The following is a 20,896-nucleotide window of genomic DNA, read 5'->3' as shown; positions in this document are numbered from 1 at the left end:
TCCATTTTGATACCCCTGTGAAACAAGATATGAGTAATGAGAAACAGCGAGAAAAAAGGAAGTGGGTGATTTAGTCACATTAGGCCGGAGTTTGACCTTTCACCTCATTTATGCTGAGAGGAATGACATAATAGAGAGAAGGGGACACAAGATACATGTTTCTGCTATACATAAGAGGCAACAGAGCTATAACTGTAGCACTATGTACAGTACACCACATACATAATCCATCATTGACTTCTGTAGCTGCCAAAATGAATTGGGTTCCCAGAAACATCATCCAACCATTCCAAGCAGTGCCCTTTTCCATGCACCCAAGAGATGACATAGTTTTTTTCTCCATTTTACAAACCCAGATGGTTTACTGAGAACAAATATGAATAGGCCTACTATGGTGACAATTCCTCATCATAAGGAGTCAGTTGACCAAAATATAATCAGCGGGTTGGTGCCCTCTAAACTAGGCTAATTCAGGTGGTTGCCTCTGAAGTTGATACCTTCAAGTCTTTGAAATGCTATGGCCAAAACAAATGGTATGTAAATATGACTAGGCCTATATGAATAAATCACAGAAATGTGATTATGTCATTTGACTTACCTGGATCATTTGACTTGTGTCTGCCGCTACCTAATTTCACTGGGAACAAGAGTTTGGTGTCATGAGGTAGCAAGTTTGAATATGTTTTCTCCATCCTCCCCTTCACTCACCCCCCCCCCCCCCCCCCCCTTCCAGGTTTGTTACAGCTAAACCTGCTCCCGGTGTGAAAGTGGATTCTTTTCGCTCTCCACACTCGCGCGGCCCATCGTCCTCTACCGCTCGTGGACTGTCACTTGGATTTTAAACTGATACACGCGACCATCAACGGGACAAGAAACATTTACGACAGAAAACTCACTGAGAATAAACGTTCCTCGAAGAAATAAGTATTCCAGAATAATTGACCTTTTCTGCAGGTGCAGTTTTTATCTTTGAGCTGACGGATCGCGGAGAGAGTCTGCATTTCTACAGGTGAACAAAACGTAATTATTTGTTTCGGGTTTATCAAATTGCAAACTTAGCTTTGTGCTGTAGTGTATTGTCCACGAGCGCACATAATTCATCATCTTCACACTACCTAAAATGACGCGCAAGTCGTGCGTGCCGATAATGCAACGTCCTAACCAAGATGAATCTACACATTAGCTATCTGTAAAGATGCCGCCCTACTCCCTCTATGTTTAATATAACACACATACATTCATTATTCATTTCGGTTGCCGTGAAGTTTGTTCTATAGAAAGTATTTGAATCTGATGTGTGCCACAGAATCTATTTGACTCTAGCCACAAAATTAAGGAAATTAGAAGGGGGGAGATTTTCTGTGTTCCCGAAAGTACTATTATAACATAATAGTATTTTGGGGGGGTGCTTATATTTGTCCTGTTACACACAAATGTGTAATGGGAATGTGATTTTTTGATATCCCAACCCCCCTGAGACACCCTGAGGGAGTGGGGTCACAGCCAGGGATGCCATTGTACAGTACCCCTGGAGCAATTAAGGTTAAGTGCCTTTCTCAAGGGCACAGCAACAGATTGATATATTTTTCTCCTTGTCAACCCTTTCTCCTTGCCAACCCTAAATGTGAGTCCACTTCACTCACCTCAGCCCCACCTAACAGTTAGCCTAGCTAGCGACCTCGTCAAGAGGTTTGGACCTCTTAAGTGTAACTTTTAAGGTGTTGGGACTGACAGTCAGAGGGACCTGTAGATGAGTCCCAGTCAGGGTTATTCACCACATTGGTGTCAGAAGTGGGATGGCACCTCGGTGCAGCCATCCACAGCATGTCCCATCAGTATGGACACAAGGGACTTACAAGAGTGAAGCGTTGGTACACGCTTTCTGAAAGAAGGGGTATTCTGTATCGACCTAGTACAAAACCTATCCTTTTTACATCAGCAGTTGTCAAAAAGTGCTTTACAGATACCCAGCCTAAAACCCCAATGAGCAAGCAATGCAGAGGCAGAAGCACAGTGGCTAGGAAAAAACTCCCTAGAAGGCAGTAACCTAGGAAGAAACCTAGAGAGGAACCAGGCATCTGTCCGCGGTGGCGGCTCCTGGCAGACTGGCGGCACTGGCGGCTCCTTGCAGACTGGCGGCTCCTTGCAGACTGGCGGCACTGGCGGCTCCTTGCAGACTGGTGGCACTGGTGGCTCAGGACAGACAGGAGACTCTGATGGCGCTGGGCAGACGGATAGCTCAGGCGGCGCTGGGCAGACTGGAGACTCTGATGGCGCTGGGCAGATGGGTAGCTCAGGCGGCGCTGGGCAGACTGGAGACTCTGATGGCGCTGGGCAGACGGGTAGCTCAGGCGGCGCTGGGCAGACTGGAGACTCTGATGTTGCGCTGGGCAGACGGGTAGCTCAGGCGGCGCTGGGCAGACTGGAGACTCTGATGGCGCTGGGCAGACGGGTAGCTCAGGCGGCGCTGGGCAGACTGGAGACTCCGGCAGCGCTGGAGAGGAGGAAGGCTCCGGTAACGCTGGACAGGCGGGAGACTCCGGCAGCGCTGGACAGGCGAGGCGCACTGTAGGCCTGGTGCGTGGTGCCGGCACTGGTGGTACTGGGCCGAGGACATGCACCTCAGGGCGAGTGCAGGGAGCTGCCACCGGAGGGCTGATGCGTGGAGGTGGTACCGGATAGACCGGACCGTGCAGGCGCACTGGAGCTCTTGAGCACCGAGCCTGCCCAACCTTACCTGGTTGAATGCTCCCGGTCGCCCTGCCAGTGCGGCGAGGTGGAATAGCCCGCACTGGGCTATGCAGGCGAACCGGGGACACCGTGCGCAAGGCTGGTGCCATGTAAGCACTTGGCTCGATGCTCACTCTAGCCCGGCCGATACGCGGAGCTGGTATGTACCGCACCGGGCTATGCACCCGCACTGGGGACACCGTGCGCTCCACCGCATAACACGGTGCCTGCCCAGTCTCTCTCGCCCTCCGGTAAGCACAGGAAGTTGGCGCAGGTCTCCTACCTGGCTTCGCCATACTTCCTGTGTTCCCCCTCCCAAGACATTTTTGGGGCTGCCTCTCGGGCTTCCTTGCCAGCCGTGTTCCCTCATATCGCCGGCTCCTCTCTCCGGCTGCCTCTGCTCTCCTATCAGCCTCCACCTGTTCCCATGGAAGGCGATCCTTTCCCACCAGGATCTCCTCCCATGTGTAGCAACCCTTGCCGTCCAATACATCATCCCATGTCCATTCCTCCTTGCGCTACTCCTGCTTCCGCTGCCTGTCACCACGCTGCTTGGTCCTGTTGTGGTTGGTGATTATGTCACGGTCGTCCTTCTCTTCATCTGAAGAGGAGAGGCGAGAAGGAGCGGAGGACCAAAATGCGGCGTGGTATGTGTTCATCATGAATATTTAATTAACGAAAGTACTGAACACTGAATACAAAAACAATAAACAAATAACAACCGTGAAGCTATAAATGAGACCTGTGCTGACACAAGCAACCAACATAGACAATCACCCACAAACAAACAGTGCAACCCAGGCTACCTAAGTATGATTCTCAATCAGAGACAACTAATGACACCTGCCTCTGATTGAGAACCATACTAGGCCGAAACATACAAATCCCCAAATCATAGAAAAACAAACATAGACCTCCCACCCCAACTCACGCCCTGACCATACTAACTAAATACAAAACAAAGGAAATAAAAGCTAGAACGTGACATATATTCACTATGAGAGCTCTGATCCAATCAGTGTGTTAGTCAGCAGTAGCCATCACTTCCATTAGCTATGGACCCTAACTGCTGCCATCATGTCTTACACTGCTAGCTAACCTCTCTACCTGAATGTGAGCAGTGTTACCCTGCCACTGGTCTCTCAGTGGAATGGAAAAGGCCTCCAAGTGTTTACATTGGGCCTAATGTTGTCAGAGCTCCTATAATACCAGCTTCAGGGGGAACAGACCGGGTCTTATGGGCCCCAGTCTCACCGGGAATAGACCGTACCACAGCAGCTCAATGGAAACACTGTGGGGGTTAGCTGTTAGCACGGCGCTCAAATAACCTGGCGGCTAATGAACTGTCACTTTTTTTCTCCAAACAAGACGTTTTTAGTCCCTGTTCGCCTGAAAAGCCCTGGCCCTGCCAGGTTTGAACCTTGATTCCAGGGTTGGCTATGTCTTTCCATGCACGTACCAGTTAACTCTTTGCTAGTGGTTGGTTTTTAGATGTTTGATTCTGTTAAGGTTTATGGGGTTTGACAGTATTGAGAACAGCCATTCTCTTCATATTGACCCTACTCCACTGATTCAAGGAGGCCAGCAATATGTTAAACAATGATTTCATTGTTATGCAGCTCAAGTTTTTCTAGAATGATGGAGCTTATATGATGACCTTGCCTCTTTTTGCACGTACTGTATTAGATCATAGAGGCAGAATAGAGACAGTAGTTACCTAACTTAATGGGGGGTGTTAGACAGGGTTTGAGACAGGGAGATAGTTGAGAAGGCTGAAAGGTTGAGGTGGACTAATGGATTGAACCCTCACCTCCAGGGGCCGTATGTGGTTTGGAGGTGTCAGTGATACCGCTAGATCAGCCTCCTGCACTACTGTCCCATAGTGTCTCTTAGAACTCCTCCGCACCACATGTATCATCATGTCACAGTAGAGTTTGCAGGGACGTGTAGAATCCATGGGCTCTGCCAGAGTGGGATCCCTCTCTACCTGACTGGACAAATCTTGGCTGTCCTCCTGGGAGGTTATCCCAGGACAGTGGTCTAATACTGGGATTCTTCCTGTCCTGCTGAGAGGTTATCCCAGGACACTGGTCTAATACTGGGATTCTTCCTGTCCTGCTGAGAGGTTATCCCAGGACAGTGGTCTAATACTGGGATTCTTCCTGTCCTGCTGAGAGGTTATCCCAGGACAGTGGTCTAATACTGGGATTCTTCCTGTCCTGCTGAGAGGTTATCCCATGACACTGGTCCAATACTGTGATTATTCCTGTCCTGCTGAGAGGTTATCCCAGGACACTGGTCCAATACTGGGATTCTTCCTGTCCTGCTGAGAGGTTATCCCAGGACACTGGTCCAATACTGTGATTATTCCTGTCCTGCTGAGAGGTTATCCCAGGACACTGGTCCAATACTGGGATTCTTCCTGTCCTGATGAGAGGTTATCCCAGGACACTGGTCCAATACTGGGATTCTTCCTGTCCTGCTGAGAGGTTATCCCAGGACACTGGTCCAGTACGGGGATTATTCCTGTCCTGCTGAGAGGTTATCCCAGGACACTGGTCCAATACTGGGATTCTTCCTGTCCTGCTGAGAGGTTATCCCAGGACACTGGTCCAATACTGGGATTCTTCCTGTCCTGCTGAGAGGTTATCCCAGGACACTGGTCCAGTACTGGGATTATTCCTGTCCTGCTGAGAGGTTATCCCAGGACACTGGTCCAGTACTGGGATTCTTCCTGTCCTGCTGAGAGGTTATCCCAGGACACTGGTCCAGTACTGGGATTCTTCCTGTCCTGCTGAGAGGTTATCCCAGGACACTGGTCCAGTACTGGGATTCTTCCTGTCCTGCTGAGAGGTTATCCCAGGACACTGGTCCAGTACTGGGATTCTTCCTGTCCTGCTGAGAGGTTATCCCAGGACACTGGTCCAGTACTGGGATTCTTCCTGTCCTGCTGAGAGGTTATCCCAGGACACTGGTCCAGTACTGGGATTCTTCCTGTCCTGCTGAGAGGTTATCCCAGGACACTGGTCCAGTACTGGGATTCTTCCTGTCCTGCTGAGAGGTTATCCCAGGACACTGGTCCAGTACTGGGATTCTTCCTGTCCTGCTCAGGTCTAATGTATTATTACTTAATCAGGCTTGGGTGTTGAAGGGAGAGTTATTGATCTGATGTTTGTTGTTTAAGGCAGTGTGACAGTTGACTTGACGCTTTACGTTGATTTATAGCTATGTAACTATACGGGAATAACTGAATAATTGTATTCTGTGTCTACGCTTTCCATTCAGAGTCTATGCTGACTCACAACAATCAACAGAGATATTTTTGTACACAGTATTAACTATGTATATGCACAATGCTGTAACTGGAGATCAAGGATGAAAAATATGAATGTAAGGTCACACAAGATCTGAAATGGCTTCATGCTGTTAGGAGTATCTTCACACAAGGGGGTAAACACAGTTAGGTACTCAGAAAAGATGGAACAGTAAGGAAATTGCATTTGCTTTTTGCTCAGAAAATGACTTTATTCTGGCATGACAATATAGGACAGCAATCCATATGGTGATAAATTGCCTGAATTGATGCGATAACAATAAATAGAAATATACATTTATAACATTAATGTACACCATCGTTTTTTACTACTAGTTTGATGGTTGTATCCATCAATTGTCCCATTAACAATCACACATATTATCAAACTTATTTCATTTAAAACTTCACATTTCTCTAGGCTACTTATGGTAATGAAGAATATCAGCAAAATGCCTGCGATTAGTGTTCTGTCTGGTCGGTTATCGATCATTTTCAGTTTATTGTCCCAGATCTAATATAGCCCCCCACCTGTAACCCGCTATAGATAGAATCAGTACCCTGTCTTCTTCTTATGTTAGGATAAGTGTGGGAAACTGTGTTAGTGGGTGTAACCATCCGGCATGGTCTGGTAATAGCATGGTGCTCACAGTGACCCCAGTGTTAGGTTAGAGTCTTAGTGTGCATCCCAAATGGCACCCTATTCCCTATATAGTACATTTATTTTGACAAGAGCCCTATGGGACCTGGTCAAAAGTAGTGCACTATAAAGGGGATAGGGTATCATTTGGGATGAAGACTTACTGTCATGGCTCATTTACTGGTCACATCCCATCAAGAGAACAACTGTGATTATTTCATTACCATTCATCTCGGCAGCCAGAACCAAATAAACTACTGTTAAAGATGTCATGAGAGATTAGATCACCATAGCTTGCCACTAGATTTGGTTTATATTGAGTTATTTAACCTTTATATTCAGGTTTCTATTGTTGAGATAAAATCTATTTAGCAAAAGTGACCTGGTCCAAATGGCCCTAAACCAGGAACCATATTCTGAATAAAAAATATAAATTGAAAATACATCATTATATACTTAGATCAGTGAGGGACTGAACCTCGGTGAGACATGCATGCACACACACATGCACACACACACGCAACCACGCACACACACAAACCCACACACACTGCTATTCTAATCAGACTTATTACAAAACTATAACTGCTCTGGGTTTACCAAACTCATATTTTATTGGTCCATGTGTTTGTTACCGTTGCATTCATTACTTTCCAGCCATTATGATGAGCCTGTCCTCCCCACTCCCCATTTCTCCCTCCTTCCAACAGCCTCCATTGATCCTGCTCTGGGAAATTCACCCTGGTCGGGTAATGGAAGTTTTGAGCAAGAAGCCACCTCCCCTCTCTCTCTTCAGAAAAGTTGTAGTCTTTACTTAAAGAAGAGGGAGGGGCTGTTACTCAGAAATAACAGAATCGAGCTCCAACGCAATAACACAAAACCTGAACATTTACTTCTGAAATAACTGAGTAGCTCTTTGTTCATGGTGGGAGAACAGGGAGGTTGTGTATGAGTGTGAGTACATGTCTATATATCTGAGGATGTTACTAAGCATTTCTGTTGACTGCTTTCGTCCCTGGCCACCCCCTCCCTCCTGTTTAGAGGTTTGTGTTTTACGCCTCCACCACACTGACAGCGTTATTGCGTTTTGGTGCACCAGAAATACATTCATTTCCAATGGAACTCTGTGTTTACCTCGCAGCGTTGTGTTGCAGAGGCAGGTGCAGTGCGCTCTGTGTGCTGCATATGTTGGATCTATTGAACATATGCATTAAACTGTATGTTGAATGTTGAACTTATGTTTCACACATATCAGATGATGCTGCGTACTATTTTGTACAATGAGGCTGTCGGTGTGATCGAGGCGTTAACAACAGAACGGACTGCTGTGTGAGATGAGGAGTGACATTTGTAATGCTGTATTTCATGAGCTTGGAGTTGCAACACTAACGCATATAACACATACCACTTATCAAACTCTTTGAATTACATGCAGAATTACAGGATGTTGATATTATCATGGTATTATTAGCCCTTACTTGTAGCAGTATCAATACTGATGTTACAATGCCTTTGCCTAAACAATTCACCTTCTAACTTTATACTGTCACAAACACTATTTGCTTTTTGCTTTTTTACAGTATATTAATTTGGTTGAATTTCATACAATGATGACTTATATGCTTATTTTATTTCTATGAAAACTGGGGAGAGTTCATCGGGGGGGTAACTGAGCTGCAGGCAGGGAGGGGGGGGGGGCTTCATCCATCCAGCCTTTGTTTAAAGTTGGCTGCAACGAATAGGCCACTGTAACTTTATGTACACAGTTGTTAAACTATAGCCATTCATTCACTCTAACAATATAGCCCTTTGTGCTTCCAATTCAATCATAATTAATTGTGTAGTTTTGATACAACCTACGTAATGAAAGTGTTTATCTCAGTGAAGCTAGTAGTAGAGGACAGCGTTTCAGTGCTTCATTCATTCTGATGTCAATAATGCCCAGATTGAACTGGTCTAAAAATGGATTTTAAAAAACAGGACTGGATTTACTGCAGGTATAATGGTGTACTGTACATGCCTTCCACACAGGCACCTCTGAGGTAATGGGTTTGTTTGGGAGGAGTTGGGAAACTAGTTCACAAATGTATGGGCCTCTGTAGCTCAGTTGGTAGAGCATGGCACTTACACCGCTAGGATAGTGGATTCGATACCATCCGTACGTAAAGGTTATGCACGCATGACTGTAAGTCACTTTCGATAAGTGTCTGCTAAATGGCATATACAGGGCATTTGGAAAGTGTTCAGACACCTTGACCATTTTACACGTTGTTACATTACAGCCTTATTCTAAAATGGATTAATAAAAACAAATGCTCATCAATCTCCACACAATACCTCATAATGACAAAGCAAAAACAGGTTTGTAGAAATGTTTGCAAATGTATTAAAAATAAATACATAAGTATTCAGACCCTTTGACTCGAAATTGAGCTCAGGTGCATCCTGTTTCCATTAATCATCCTTGAGATGTTTCTACAACTTGATAGGAGTCCAACTGTGGTAAATGTAATTGATTGGACATGATTTGGAAAGGCACACACCTGTCTATATAAGCCCACAGTTGACAGTGTATGTCAGAGCAAAAACCAAGACTTGAGTTTGGATGAATTGTCCGTAGAGCTTCGAGACAGGATTGTGTCGAGGCACAGATCTGGAGAAGGGTACCAAAAAATGTCAGCAGCATCAAAGGTCTCCAACAACACAGTGGTCTCCATCATTCCTAAATGGAAGAAGTTTGGAAGCACCTTCCTAGAGCTGGCTGCCCGGCCAAACTGAGCAATCCGGGGAGAAGTGCCTTGGTCAGGGATGTGACCAAGAACCCGATGGAGCTCCAAAAGTTATTCTGCGGAGATGGGAGAACCTTCCAGAGATGGGAGAACCTTCCAGGTAGAGTGGCCAGACGGAAGCCACTCCTCATTAAAAGGCACATGACAGCCCACTTCGAGTTTTACAAAAGGCACCTAAAGACTCTCCGACCACGAGAAACAAGATTCTCTGGTCTGATGAAACCAACATGCTGTTGGGATGTTTTTCACTGGCAGGGACTGGGAAACTAGTCAGGATCGAGGGAAAGATGAACAGAGCAAAGTACAGAGAGTCTATGAATGTCCTTGAGTGGCCCAGCCAGAACCTGCACTTCAACCCGATGGAACATCTCTGGAGTGACCTTAAAATAGCTGTGCAGCGACACTCCCCATCCAACCTGACAGAAAGTATGAGAGGATCTGCAGAGAAGAATGGGAGAAACTCCCCAAATACAGGTGGGTCAAGCTTGTAGTGTCATACCCAAGAAGACTCGAGGCTGTAATCGCTGCCAAAGGTGCTTCAACAAAGTACTTAGTAAAGGGTCTGAATACCTATGTTTTAAAAAATTATACATTTGCAAAAATGTCTAAAAACCTGCCTTTGCTTTGTCATTATGGGGTATTGTGTGGAGATTGATGAGGTTCAAAAAACGATGTAATCCACTTTTGGATTAGGAAGGCTGTAACGTAAAAAATGTGGAAAACGTGAAGGGATCTGAATACGTTGCGAATGCAATGTATTACTATTGTATTATGATGATCTATTCTAGATGTAGTCAGTGGACTGGGGCCAGAACCTGAGGCAGCCTGAGTGCCTCTAGTTACATTAACAAGGCATTCTAGTAGAAGTCAGAGGCCAGGAGAGGTACAGAGGGTTTGTGTGGAAGTGATCCTTAATGGTCGACATTCTTAGACAGAACTGGCCTGTCTTTGATTTTAAAGTCTTTTAATGAATTTGAATGAATTTAGGCCAATCAATGCCTTTGAATAACATTAACCTTAAACTACAACTACTACTTCCTAGGGTGCATAGTCAGCGTTTCTTCTTTTGATTTCAGGTAAACTATGACCAGGTGGATTGTATTACTTTGTGTTTGTCTGTCCGTCACCTCGGAAACATTCAACAATTATCAGCAAATCAGCAGCTATGAGGAGCACTCCTTTCTGGGTATGTGGACATATTACTCCTCACTATACAGTGCATATGAAATGACATATTTATCTGTGTCTGGTTACATGGCTTTTTGTGTGTTCGTGTGACTGTGTCTTTACCTGTGTCTGGTTGCTAATCATTGTGTGTTTATATATATATATATATATATATATATATGTGTGTGTGTGTGTGTGTGTCCATCTCTTTGCCCTCTTCCCCTCCAGACCCTGAGGACACACTGAGTGTGAGCATCCCCCTGGAGCTGCCTCAGCGCCCTCTACTGGGCAGCACCTTGGTACTACCCTGTTACTTCCAGGTGGGTCGGCCTGGCACCAATATCAATACTACACAGTTATGCGAAATAAGGATGTTGGATTTAGCAATACATATCATATTATTTTTTATTTTTTCATTTAAAATTAACAAGATTACTATCTCCTGTTTCAGGGACCCTCCCTCCACTGTTTTAACTCCCTCCACTGTTTTAACTCCCTCCACTGTTTTAACTCCCTCCACTGTTTTAACTCCTTTCCACTGTTTTAACTCCCTCCACTGTTTTAATCCCTCCACTGTTTTAACTCCCTCCACTGTTTTAACTCCCTCCACTGTTTTAACTCCCTCCACTGTTTTAACTCCCTTCACTATTTAACTCCCTCACTGTTTTAACTCCTTTCCACTGTTTTAACTCCCTCCACTGTTTTAACTCTCTCCACTGTTTTAACTCCCTCCACTGTTTTAACTCCCTCCACTGTTTTAACTCCCTCCACTGTTTTAACTCCCTTCACTATTTAACTCCCTCACTGTTTTAACTCCTTTCCACTGTTTTAACTCCCTCCACTGTTTTAACTCTCTCCACTGTTTTAACTCCCTCCACTGTTTTAACTCCCTCCACTGTTTTAACTTCCTCCACTATTTTAACTCCCTTCACTGTTTTAACACCCTTCACTGTTTTAACTCCCTCCACTGTTTTAACTCCTTTCCACTGTTTTAACTCCCTCCACTGTTTTAACTCCCTCCACTGTTTTAACTCCTTTCCACTGTTTTAACTCCCTCCACTGTTTTAACTCTCTCCACTGTTTTAACTCCCTCCACTGTTTTAACTCCCTCCACTGTTTTAACTTCCTCCACTATTTTAACTCCCTTCACTGTTTTAACACCCTTCACTGTTTTAACTCCCTCCACTTTGTTTTAACTCCCTCCACTGTTTTAACTCCCTCCACTGTTTTAACTCTCTCCACTTTGTTTTGACTTGTTTTCATGTTTCTCATAATACTGTTTTATGTATCAATTCTTTTCACATATTTGAGTCCTGGTGAGGAGAAAAACTCAGTTAGACAGGACTGCAGTTCAATTGACCAATGACGAGTTACAGTGATACAAAGTTCCATGATAAGAAACCTCATTGTAGTTCCACCATTATGTGACTTGATGTGTTTTATTTCAGAGTGGTCATCAACATAAAGATAGTATTTAATATTGTATTGTAATGTAATTATGTTTTTCTAATAAACTTTAACTTTAACCTTACTTCCAGGACCACACCGTCCACGACCCCGGCGCCCCCACCATTGCCCCCCTGTCCCACCGCATCAAATGGAGCCGCATCACCAAGGAGCGTGTCTCTGTCATCCTGGTGGCCATGGACGGAGAGGTCAAGGTGGAGGAGGACTATCTGGACCGGGTCCACATGGTGGGCTACCCCCAGACCCCCACTGACGCCAGCATCAAGATCACAGAGTTGAGGTCCAACGACACCGGCACCTACCGATGTGAGGTCCAGCACGGCATCGAGGACAACCATGACACTGTGGACGTCCTGGTTCAAGGTAGGGACAGAGGGTAGTGGGAGTGTGACGACTGCTTGTTGCCAAGGAATTCATCTTTGGATATTGCTCTCTTTGTAAACAAAGTTGGTGCTTAAAGCTACCCTGTACACACGTGAGTTTCTTTTGATCTTTTGATTTTAGGACATTAAAAATGTTATTTGCCTAAAACTAAGGATTTGTATGGTTTCATGAGTATTTTTGTTGTTGTTGATATTCTATCATTTGCTCTATGTACTGTATGTACTGTATATGTACTCTATGTACTGTATATGAACCATACAGACAACTTTGAAGCTAAATAAATCATGTATCTTTAAGCCACACAGATAGGCAGTGATCTAATTATTTTATGGAGGCATTAGTCGCTGCTCTGTCGCTGTTACACTGTTGTCTCTCTCCAGGTATCGTGTTTCACTACCGGGCCATCACGACACGCTACACTCTGACCTTTGAGAAGGCCAAGGCAGCCTGTATCCAGAACAGTGCTGTGATCGCGACCCCAGAGCAGCTCCAGGCCGCGTACGATGACGGCTTCCACCAGTGTGATGCCGGCTGGCTCTCTGACCAGACAGTCAGGTCAGCCTATATCCCTCTCCTTCATCTGCACTGATCTGAAATCAGTTGCTGTTTTCAGATCAGTGCCGATAGCAGTGAAGTGAATGAAGTGACTGGAAATAACTGAACTGATTTCAGAACAAAGTGAAGGAGGGAGTCTATAAGGCTTGTCTTCAAATAGTGTTTGTTTTCTTTAAAATATTAAGTGAGTGAGTGAGCTTGCCTGACACAATGGATCCAATGGAATAATCCCAAAAGTGCAAGCTCTACCTATCTGGCACTCCAACTAGGCTCAATCGAATGCTTTGAAAGACAACAATGGTCTAATTTTGAACCCAGATCTTCAATCTATCCAATGTTTGAAAATAAGTTAAAATATTTTATTTAACAGTTTATAATGACTGTGCATACAGTTCTCTAAGCATCATGAGGTCATTTACTTCATATAGGAATTATAAATAGAGTTATACTTGACGGTTTGTATTTCAACATTGTCCATTTATGTAATGTTTACATTTTCACGTCAGTATTTGGTTTGATCCTCCGTCTAAACACAGATGTCTGCCATGCAGAACTTCCTGTAGAATGTTTGACAGCTGAGCCTCTGAACATGTCACTTCCTCTCGACACACAGCCTCTCTTGTCTTCCATGCATCCCTCCTTCCATCCCTGGCAAAAACCTAGAGGATTGTATTTACCTTTCTCTGATCTCACCTGTACGTTTTTTTCAACACCTCAGAACGAATGCCCTCATTCCATAAATCTCCTCTAGTTGATTTCTCAGAAGTACTAGAAGGTTTAGAGGAAAATTGTGGACCGGTTTCCCGGACACAGATTAAGCCTAGTCTGGGACTAAGAAGCTTTTTAAAGCATTTTAACCTTAAAAATATGTTTGAAATAATATGTTACCCAGGAAGTAAGAGAAAGGCTCCGATTGAATCAATAAACTAACACGGCTCTGCCTCAACTGATTCACTCAGAATGTTGATGTTGTAATGGAGGTGTTTAAACCAACATACTGAATTAAATAGAATGGATTTGGATCAAAACATATACAACGAGATATACATCAGATCCCCACCGGATAGCACTTTAAAGTATCTCTCTGCAAGGTAGGCCTATCACTCTGCACTGGTATGGATTTTGCACTCATTTCTGTTTTCTGTGAAAGGTACCCAATCCATGATCCACGTGAGAATTGCTATGGCGACAAAGACGAGTTCCCCGGGGTGCGAACCTACGGAGTGAGAGATGTCAACGAGACTTACGACGTGTACTGTTTTGCCGAGAAGATGACAGGTAACCAAGGAGACATCCCTGATCTTTTTTGATAAGTGAGTGACAGGATGAGATCAGGACATGTTCACTTTGGAGAATACAGTCGTTTTCACAGACTCCTTTTTCTGACTGATGTGAAAATTGTGAACATTTTAATTGTGATTAATGTGGATTGCCTTAATCAATTAAATGAGTTACATTGACTCAAATATTCTTAACTACACAACTATCAACCTCAAGTAACACTGAACATGTCACTATCTTACGTCCATCCTCCCCTGTACTCTCCTCTCCCAGGCAGTGTGTTCTACTCTGGCTCTGTGGCTAAGTTCACCTACTCTGAGGCTGAGGAACAGTGTAGTAAGCAGGGGGCCCTGTTGGCCACCACTGGACAGCTGTACCTGGCCTGGCAGGCTGGTCTGGATGTGTGCAATGCAGGCTGGCTAGGAGACAGGAGCGTCCGCTACCCCATCAATGTCCGGAGGCCGCAGTGCGGAGGGGGTCTGCTGGGGGTACGGACCGTGTACCTCCACGTCAACCAGACGGGGTACCCCCTCCCCGAATCCCGCTATGATGCCTACTGCTACACAGGTAGGTTGCATTTAGCCTGGTCCCAGATCTGTTTGTGTCGTCTTGGCATCTCCTATAGGAGTTGGCTATATAGCACAAACAGAACTAGAACCAGGATAGGTTACACCGTGAATCAACCATAGACTGGAATGTGTTATCATTGGAATGAGCCTGTTTTAGTGTCATATTTGTTAGCGTGTGTGTGTGTTTTAGTGTCATATTTGTTAGCGTGTGTGTGTGCCCGTTTTAGTGTCATATTTGTAAGCGTGTGTGTGCCCGTTTTAGTGTCATATTTGTAAGTGTGTGTGTGTGTGTGTGCGTGCGTTTTAGTGTCATATTTGTGTCATATTTTTAAGCGTTTAATTGTTTCATATTTGTCAAATGGCTGAATTTGTTCAGGATCACAACAGTGTTAAGTGAAACAGTAAACAACCATTCTCACCACAGGTTTCCTTTTGGAAACCGTTCCCAACAGTTTAGTGATCACGTACATGAACCCTTTCTTCGGTATCCTCTAGAAACGGACGAGGAGGGCTCAGGCATGGTGGTGCCCATCGAGGCGGGCAGCGGCGTGCTGAGCGTTGCCACGGTGACCCAGGGTCCTCCCGAGGTGTTCTTCAGGAACATGACCACAGAGAGCGAGGCGCTGGGCGAGGACCTGGCCACCCAGAAACCCACTAGTGTGGACTTCACCTTCGGCACTGATTTGCCCCTGCCACAGCCGCCCAGTGTCACCGAGCTGCCACAGCCGCCCAGTGTCACCGAGCTGTCCCTACCACAGCTGCCCAGTGTCACCGAGCTGCCCCTACCACAGCTGCCCAGTGTCACCGAGCTGCCCCTACCACAGCCGCCCAGTGTCACCGAGCTGCCCCTGCCACAGCCGCCCAGTGTCACCGAGCTGCCACAGCCGCCCAGTGTCACCGAGCTGCCCCTACCACAGCTGCCCAGTGTCACCGAGCTGCCCCTACCACAGCCGCCCAGTGTGACAGAGTTGGTTGTGGATGTGGTGGGGAGAGTAACGGCCAGGCCGGATGTGGGGAGTCAGATCGGCGAAGTGAGCAGATCAGGATATTTATTTTCTGCTACAGGTCAGTGACTGAATATCTGCTGGGTTTGACTGTAAATAGCAAACGTAGTCACTTTTCTTGGGACCCTGTGTTGGGAAAGTTGTTTCTGGAACAACTGAGTGTACAAGCCTTACTTTCAATACTACTGAGTGTTTGCATGTTGAAATGGAAAGAGAAGAATTGCAGTCATTGCTGAGGAGACTAGCAAGCTTTATTGGTTGACTGTGAGAGGATATTTGCAACGTCGTTTTTACAGCACACTCTGAAGAACACAACAAATAATTGATCAAAAAATCTGAATGATTACAAACTGTGAATAAGAACACACTGGGGTGATTAATGTGTTTGGTGCATGAGATCAACCACATTATATCAGCATCATTACCTCTCCATCTGTAGGCGTGGTGTTTCACTACCGTGCTGGATCTAGTCGCTATGCCTTCACCTTCGTGGAGGCCCAGCTGGCCTGTCAGAGTGTTGGAGCCTCCATCGCCACCCCAGAGCAGCTCCAGGCTGCCTATGAGGCCGGCTACAACCAGTGTGATGCAGGCTGGCTTCTGGATCAGACCGTCAGGTAGGCGGGAAGACACACACACACTTGTCTGTATACATGGGCACACAAACATATTTAAAGACAGAACAACAGACAGATTAATACATGTATATACACACACACACACACACACACACACACACACACACACACACACACACACACACACACACACACACACACACACACACACACACACACACACACACACACACACACACTAACTACAGGAGGCTGATGAGGGGAGGATGGCTCGTAATAATGGCTGGAATGGAGTCAATGGAGTGGTATCAAAAATGTGTTTGATTAGTACGATTCCATTCCATTTATTCCATTCCAGCCATTACTATGAGCCATCCTCCCCAATGAAGGTGCTGCCAGCCGGCGGCCACCTGTACCACATACAGATACTGTACTTGTTTCTAGTCCTTGTCACTGTTCCTTACCATCAGTACAACCATCTTCTTCTTCATTATACTCCCATTCATTGCCGTGAATAAAGGTTGTTTTCATGCACAGGTATCCCATCGTGTCTCCTCTGGAGAAGTGCTCTGGGGATCTGGAGACTTTACCAGGAGTGAGGACCTATGGACTGAGGCCCGCTGACGAACACTACGATGTGTACTGCTACGTGGACAGACTCAGGGGTGAGAAAACACACTAGGTTTTGTTCACTCAAATTGCTCTTGAATCACTTTGTAACCCAGAGATGTCATACCTTGTGTCTATTTCTTGTCTGTCTATTGCAGTAGTAGTCTTTAAAGATAAGTCAAGAGGTTGGGCTAGTTTATTATATTTACACTGTCTTAACTATGTGGGAAATGAATGGCAATTGAAAAAGAGGTTTGACTTATCACAAACCACATCGCTGTGGGAGTTGTTTTGAGCACTGACTCGACTGTCCACGTCCTCTCTTCTCTTCTCTTGTCACCATCCTCTCATCCCTTAACCTGACTGTCCTCTTCTCACCATCCTCTCATCCCTTAACCTGACTGTCCTCTTCTCTTCATCCTCTCATCCCTTAACCTGACTGTCCTCTTCACCATCCTCTCATCCCTTAACCCGACTGTCCTCTTCTCACCATCCTCTCATCCCTTAACCTGACTGTCTTCACTTCTCACCATCCTCTCATCCCTTAACCTGACCATCCTCTCATCCCTTAACCTGACTGTCTTCTCTTCTCACCATCCTCTCATCCCTTAACCTGACCATCCTCTCATCCCTTAACCTGACTGTCTTATCTTATCTTGTCACCATCCTCTCATCCCTTAACCTGACTGTCTTATCTTATCTTGTCACCATCCTCTCATCCCTTAACCTGACGGTCTTCTCTTCTCACCATCCTCTCATCCGTTAACCTGACTGTCCTCTTCTCACCATCCTCTCATCCCTTAACCTGACTGTCCTCTCTTCTCTAGGTGATGTGTTCCATGCTGGCTCTAGTGAGGGCTTCACCTATGACGGTGCTCTGGCTCACTGTCAGGAGCTGAACGCTACCCTGGCCTCTACTGGCCAGCTCTACGCCGCCTGGAGACAAGGCTTGGATAAGTGCCGCGCAGGTTGGCTAATCGACCGGAGTGTCCGGTACCCCATCACCAACCCCCGGGCGGCGTGTGGTGCAGAGAAGGCAGGGGTGTACACAGTATACACCCACAACAACCAGACGGGATACCCAGACCTGTATTCCAGATATGACGCCTACTGCTTCAAAGGTTTGGACTGAAATGTGTTGAATCATACAGTGGGGAGAACAAGTATTTTGCAGGTTTTCCTACTTACAAAGCATGTAGAGGTCTGTAATTTTTATCATAGGTAGACTTCAACAGTGAAAGACGGAATCTAAAACAAAAATCCAGAAAATCACATTGTATGATTTTTAAGTAATTAATTTGCATTTTATTGCATGACATAAGTATTTGATCACCTACCAACCTGTAAGAATTCCGTCTCTCACAGACCTGTTAGTTTTCTTTAAGAAGCCCTCCTGTTCTCCACTCATTACCTGTAATAACTGCACCTGTTTGAACTCATTACCTGTATAAAAGACACCTGTCCACACACTCAATCAAACAGACTCCAACCTCTCCACAATTGCCAAGACCAGAGGGCTGTGTAAGGGCATCAGATATAAAATTGTAGACCTGCACAAGGCTGGGATGGGCTACAGGACAATAGGCAAGCAGCTTGGTGAGAAGGCAACAACTGTTGGCGCAATTATTCGAAAATGGAAGAAGTTCAAGATGACGGTCAATCACCCTCGGTCTGGGGCTCCATGCATGATCTCACCTCGTGGGGCATCAATGATCATGAGGAAGGTGAGGGATCAGCCCAGAACTACACGGCAGGACCTGGTCAATGACCTGAAGAGAGCTGGGACCACAGTCTCAAAGAAAACCATTAGTAACACACTACGCCGTCATGGATTAAAATCCTGCAGTGCACGCAAGGTCCCCCTGCTCAAGCCAGCGCATGTCCAGGCCCATCTGAAGTTTGCCAATGACCATCTGGATGATCCAGAGGAGGAATGGGAGAAGGTCATGTGGTCTGATGAGACAAAAATAGAGTTTTTGGTCTAAACTCCACTCGCTGTGTTTGGAGGAAGAAGAAGGATGAGTACAACCCCAAGAACACCATTCCAACCGTGAAGCATGGAGGTGGAAACCTCATTCTTTGGGGATGCTTTTATACAAAGGGGACAGGACGACTGCACCGTATTGAGGGGAGGATGGATGGGGCCATGTATCGCAAGATCTTGGCCAACAACCTCCTTCCCTCAGTAGGAGCATTGAAGATGGGTCGTGGCTGGGTCTTCCAGCATGACAACAACCCGAAACACACAGCCAGGGCAACTAAGGAGTGGCTCCGTAAGAAGCATCTCAAGGTCCTGGAGTGGCCTAGCCAGTCTCCAGACCTGAACCCAATAGAACATCTTTGGAGGGAGCTGAAAGTCCAGAGACAGCCCCGAAACCTGAAGGATCTGGAGAAGGTCTGTATGGAGGAGTGGGCCAAAATCCCTGCTGCAGTGTGTGAAAACCTGGTCAAGAACTACAGGAAACGTATGATCTCTGTAATTGCAAACAAAGGTTTCTGTACCAAATATTAAGTTATGCTTTTCTGATGTATCAAATACTTATGTCATGCAATAAAATGCAAATTAATTACTTAAAAATCATACAATGTGATTTTCTGGATTTTTTATTCCGTCTTTCACAGTTGAAGTGTACCTATGATAAAGAATTACAGACCTCTACATGCTTTGTAAGTAGGAAAACCTGCAAAATCGGCAGTGTATCAAATACTTGGTCTCCCCACTGTAAGTCATGTTGTTTCCACTTTATTTCAACATCAAAAAAATATTCAGGCTAAAACGCAATCAAAACTGTACGTTGTTCTTGGATAGACACAGGAATGTAATAGAATAATGTGTCATCTCTCAATCACCCACCCACTCACTCACTCACTCAATCACCCACCCACCCACCCACCCACCCACCCAGTCACCCACTCACCCACCCACCTACTCACCCACCCACCCACCCACTCACCCACTCTCTCACTCACTCACCCACCAACCCACTCACCCACTCTCTCACTCACTCCTTCACTCATTCTATCACTCACTCACCCTCTCACTCAGTTTTCACTCGCTCGTATTATCATTCACTCTCACTCACTTGTTCGCTTGCATGGTCACTCACCCACCCACTCACTCACTCACTCACTCACCCATCCACCCACCCACCCACTCTCTCACTCTCTCACTCACTCACCCACCAACCCACTCACCCACTCTCTCTCTCACTCACTCCTTCACTCATTCTATCACTCACTCACCCTCTCACTCAGTTTTCACTCGCTCGTATTATCATTCACTCTCACTCACTTGTTCGCTTGCATGGTCACTCACTCACCCACCCACTCACCCACCCACCCACCCACCCACCCACCCACTCACTCACTCACTCACCCACTCACCCACTCTCTCTCTCACTCACTCCTTCACTCATTCTATCACTCACTCACCCTCTCACTCCGTCTTCACTCGCTCGCATTATCATTCACTCTCACTCAGTTGTTCGCTTGCATGGTCACTCACTCACCTTCTCTCACTCACTCACCCACCCACTCACTCAGTCACTCACTCAGTCAGTCACTCACTCACTCACTCACTCAGATCTTTTTGTTTCCTGTAGTGGACATCTTGTTTGTCGCCAATGAAACTGGATTGAACATCACAGAGATAGAAGAGGCTTTGGTTAACCTCACATCCATCACTGATTTGCTGAGGCCTGGTAAGAGCCATAATCACTTCACTTGCCTTTAATTTAATTAAGCATTTTATGGAATTCTACACTATAAATATACACTGTATATACATTACTGAAATATGTAAATCACTTTTCT

General features: G+C 45.7%; 1 protein-coding gene across 4 annotated transcripts in view; it reads left to right on the top strand.

Moving 5' to 3' along the window:
* Nucleotides 1–780: 780 nt before the first annotated feature.
* The window catches only part of LOC109878480 (aggrecan core protein), a 32,992-nt gene continuing 12,876 nt past the window's right edge, over nt 781–20,896 (top strand). For all 4 annotated transcript variants that reach the window (XM_031812923.1, XM_031812922.1, XM_031812921.1 and 1 more), the window contains exons 1-12: nt 781–1,009; nt 10,549–10,658; nt 10,868–10,959; nt 12,178–12,469; nt 12,871–13,045; nt 14,196–14,323; nt 14,600–14,893; nt 15,391–15,960; nt 16,339–16,513; nt 17,012–17,139; nt 17,911–18,204; nt 20,686–20,784. In XM_031812923.1, the coding sequence (XP_031668783.1) occupies nt 10,556–10,658; nt 10,868–10,959; nt 12,178–12,469; nt 12,871–13,045; nt 14,196–14,323; nt 14,600–14,893; nt 15,391–15,960; nt 16,339–16,513; nt 17,012–17,139; nt 17,911–18,204; nt 20,686–20,784 (2,350 nt within the window). In that variant the 5' untranslated portion in view covers nt 781–1,009; nt 10,549–10,555. The remainder of the gene's footprint in view (nt 1,010–10,548; nt 10,659–10,867; nt 10,960–12,177; nt 12,470–12,870; nt 13,046–14,195; nt 14,324–14,599; nt 14,894–15,390; nt 15,961–16,338; nt 16,514–17,011; nt 17,140–17,910; nt 18,205–20,685; nt 20,785–20,896) is intronic.

This window comes from Oncorhynchus kisutch, unplaced genomic scaffold (assembly GCF_002021735.2).
Source record: "Oncorhynchus kisutch isolate 150728-3 unplaced genomic scaffold, Okis_V2 Okis03b-Okis08b_hom, whole genome shotgun sequence".
NCBI lineage: Eukaryota > Metazoa > Chordata > Actinopteri > Salmoniformes > Salmonidae > Oncorhynchus > Oncorhynchus kisutch.
The sequence above is the reverse complement of the archived record's forward strand: the minus strand, read 5'-3'. Positions and strand labels throughout refer to the sequence as shown.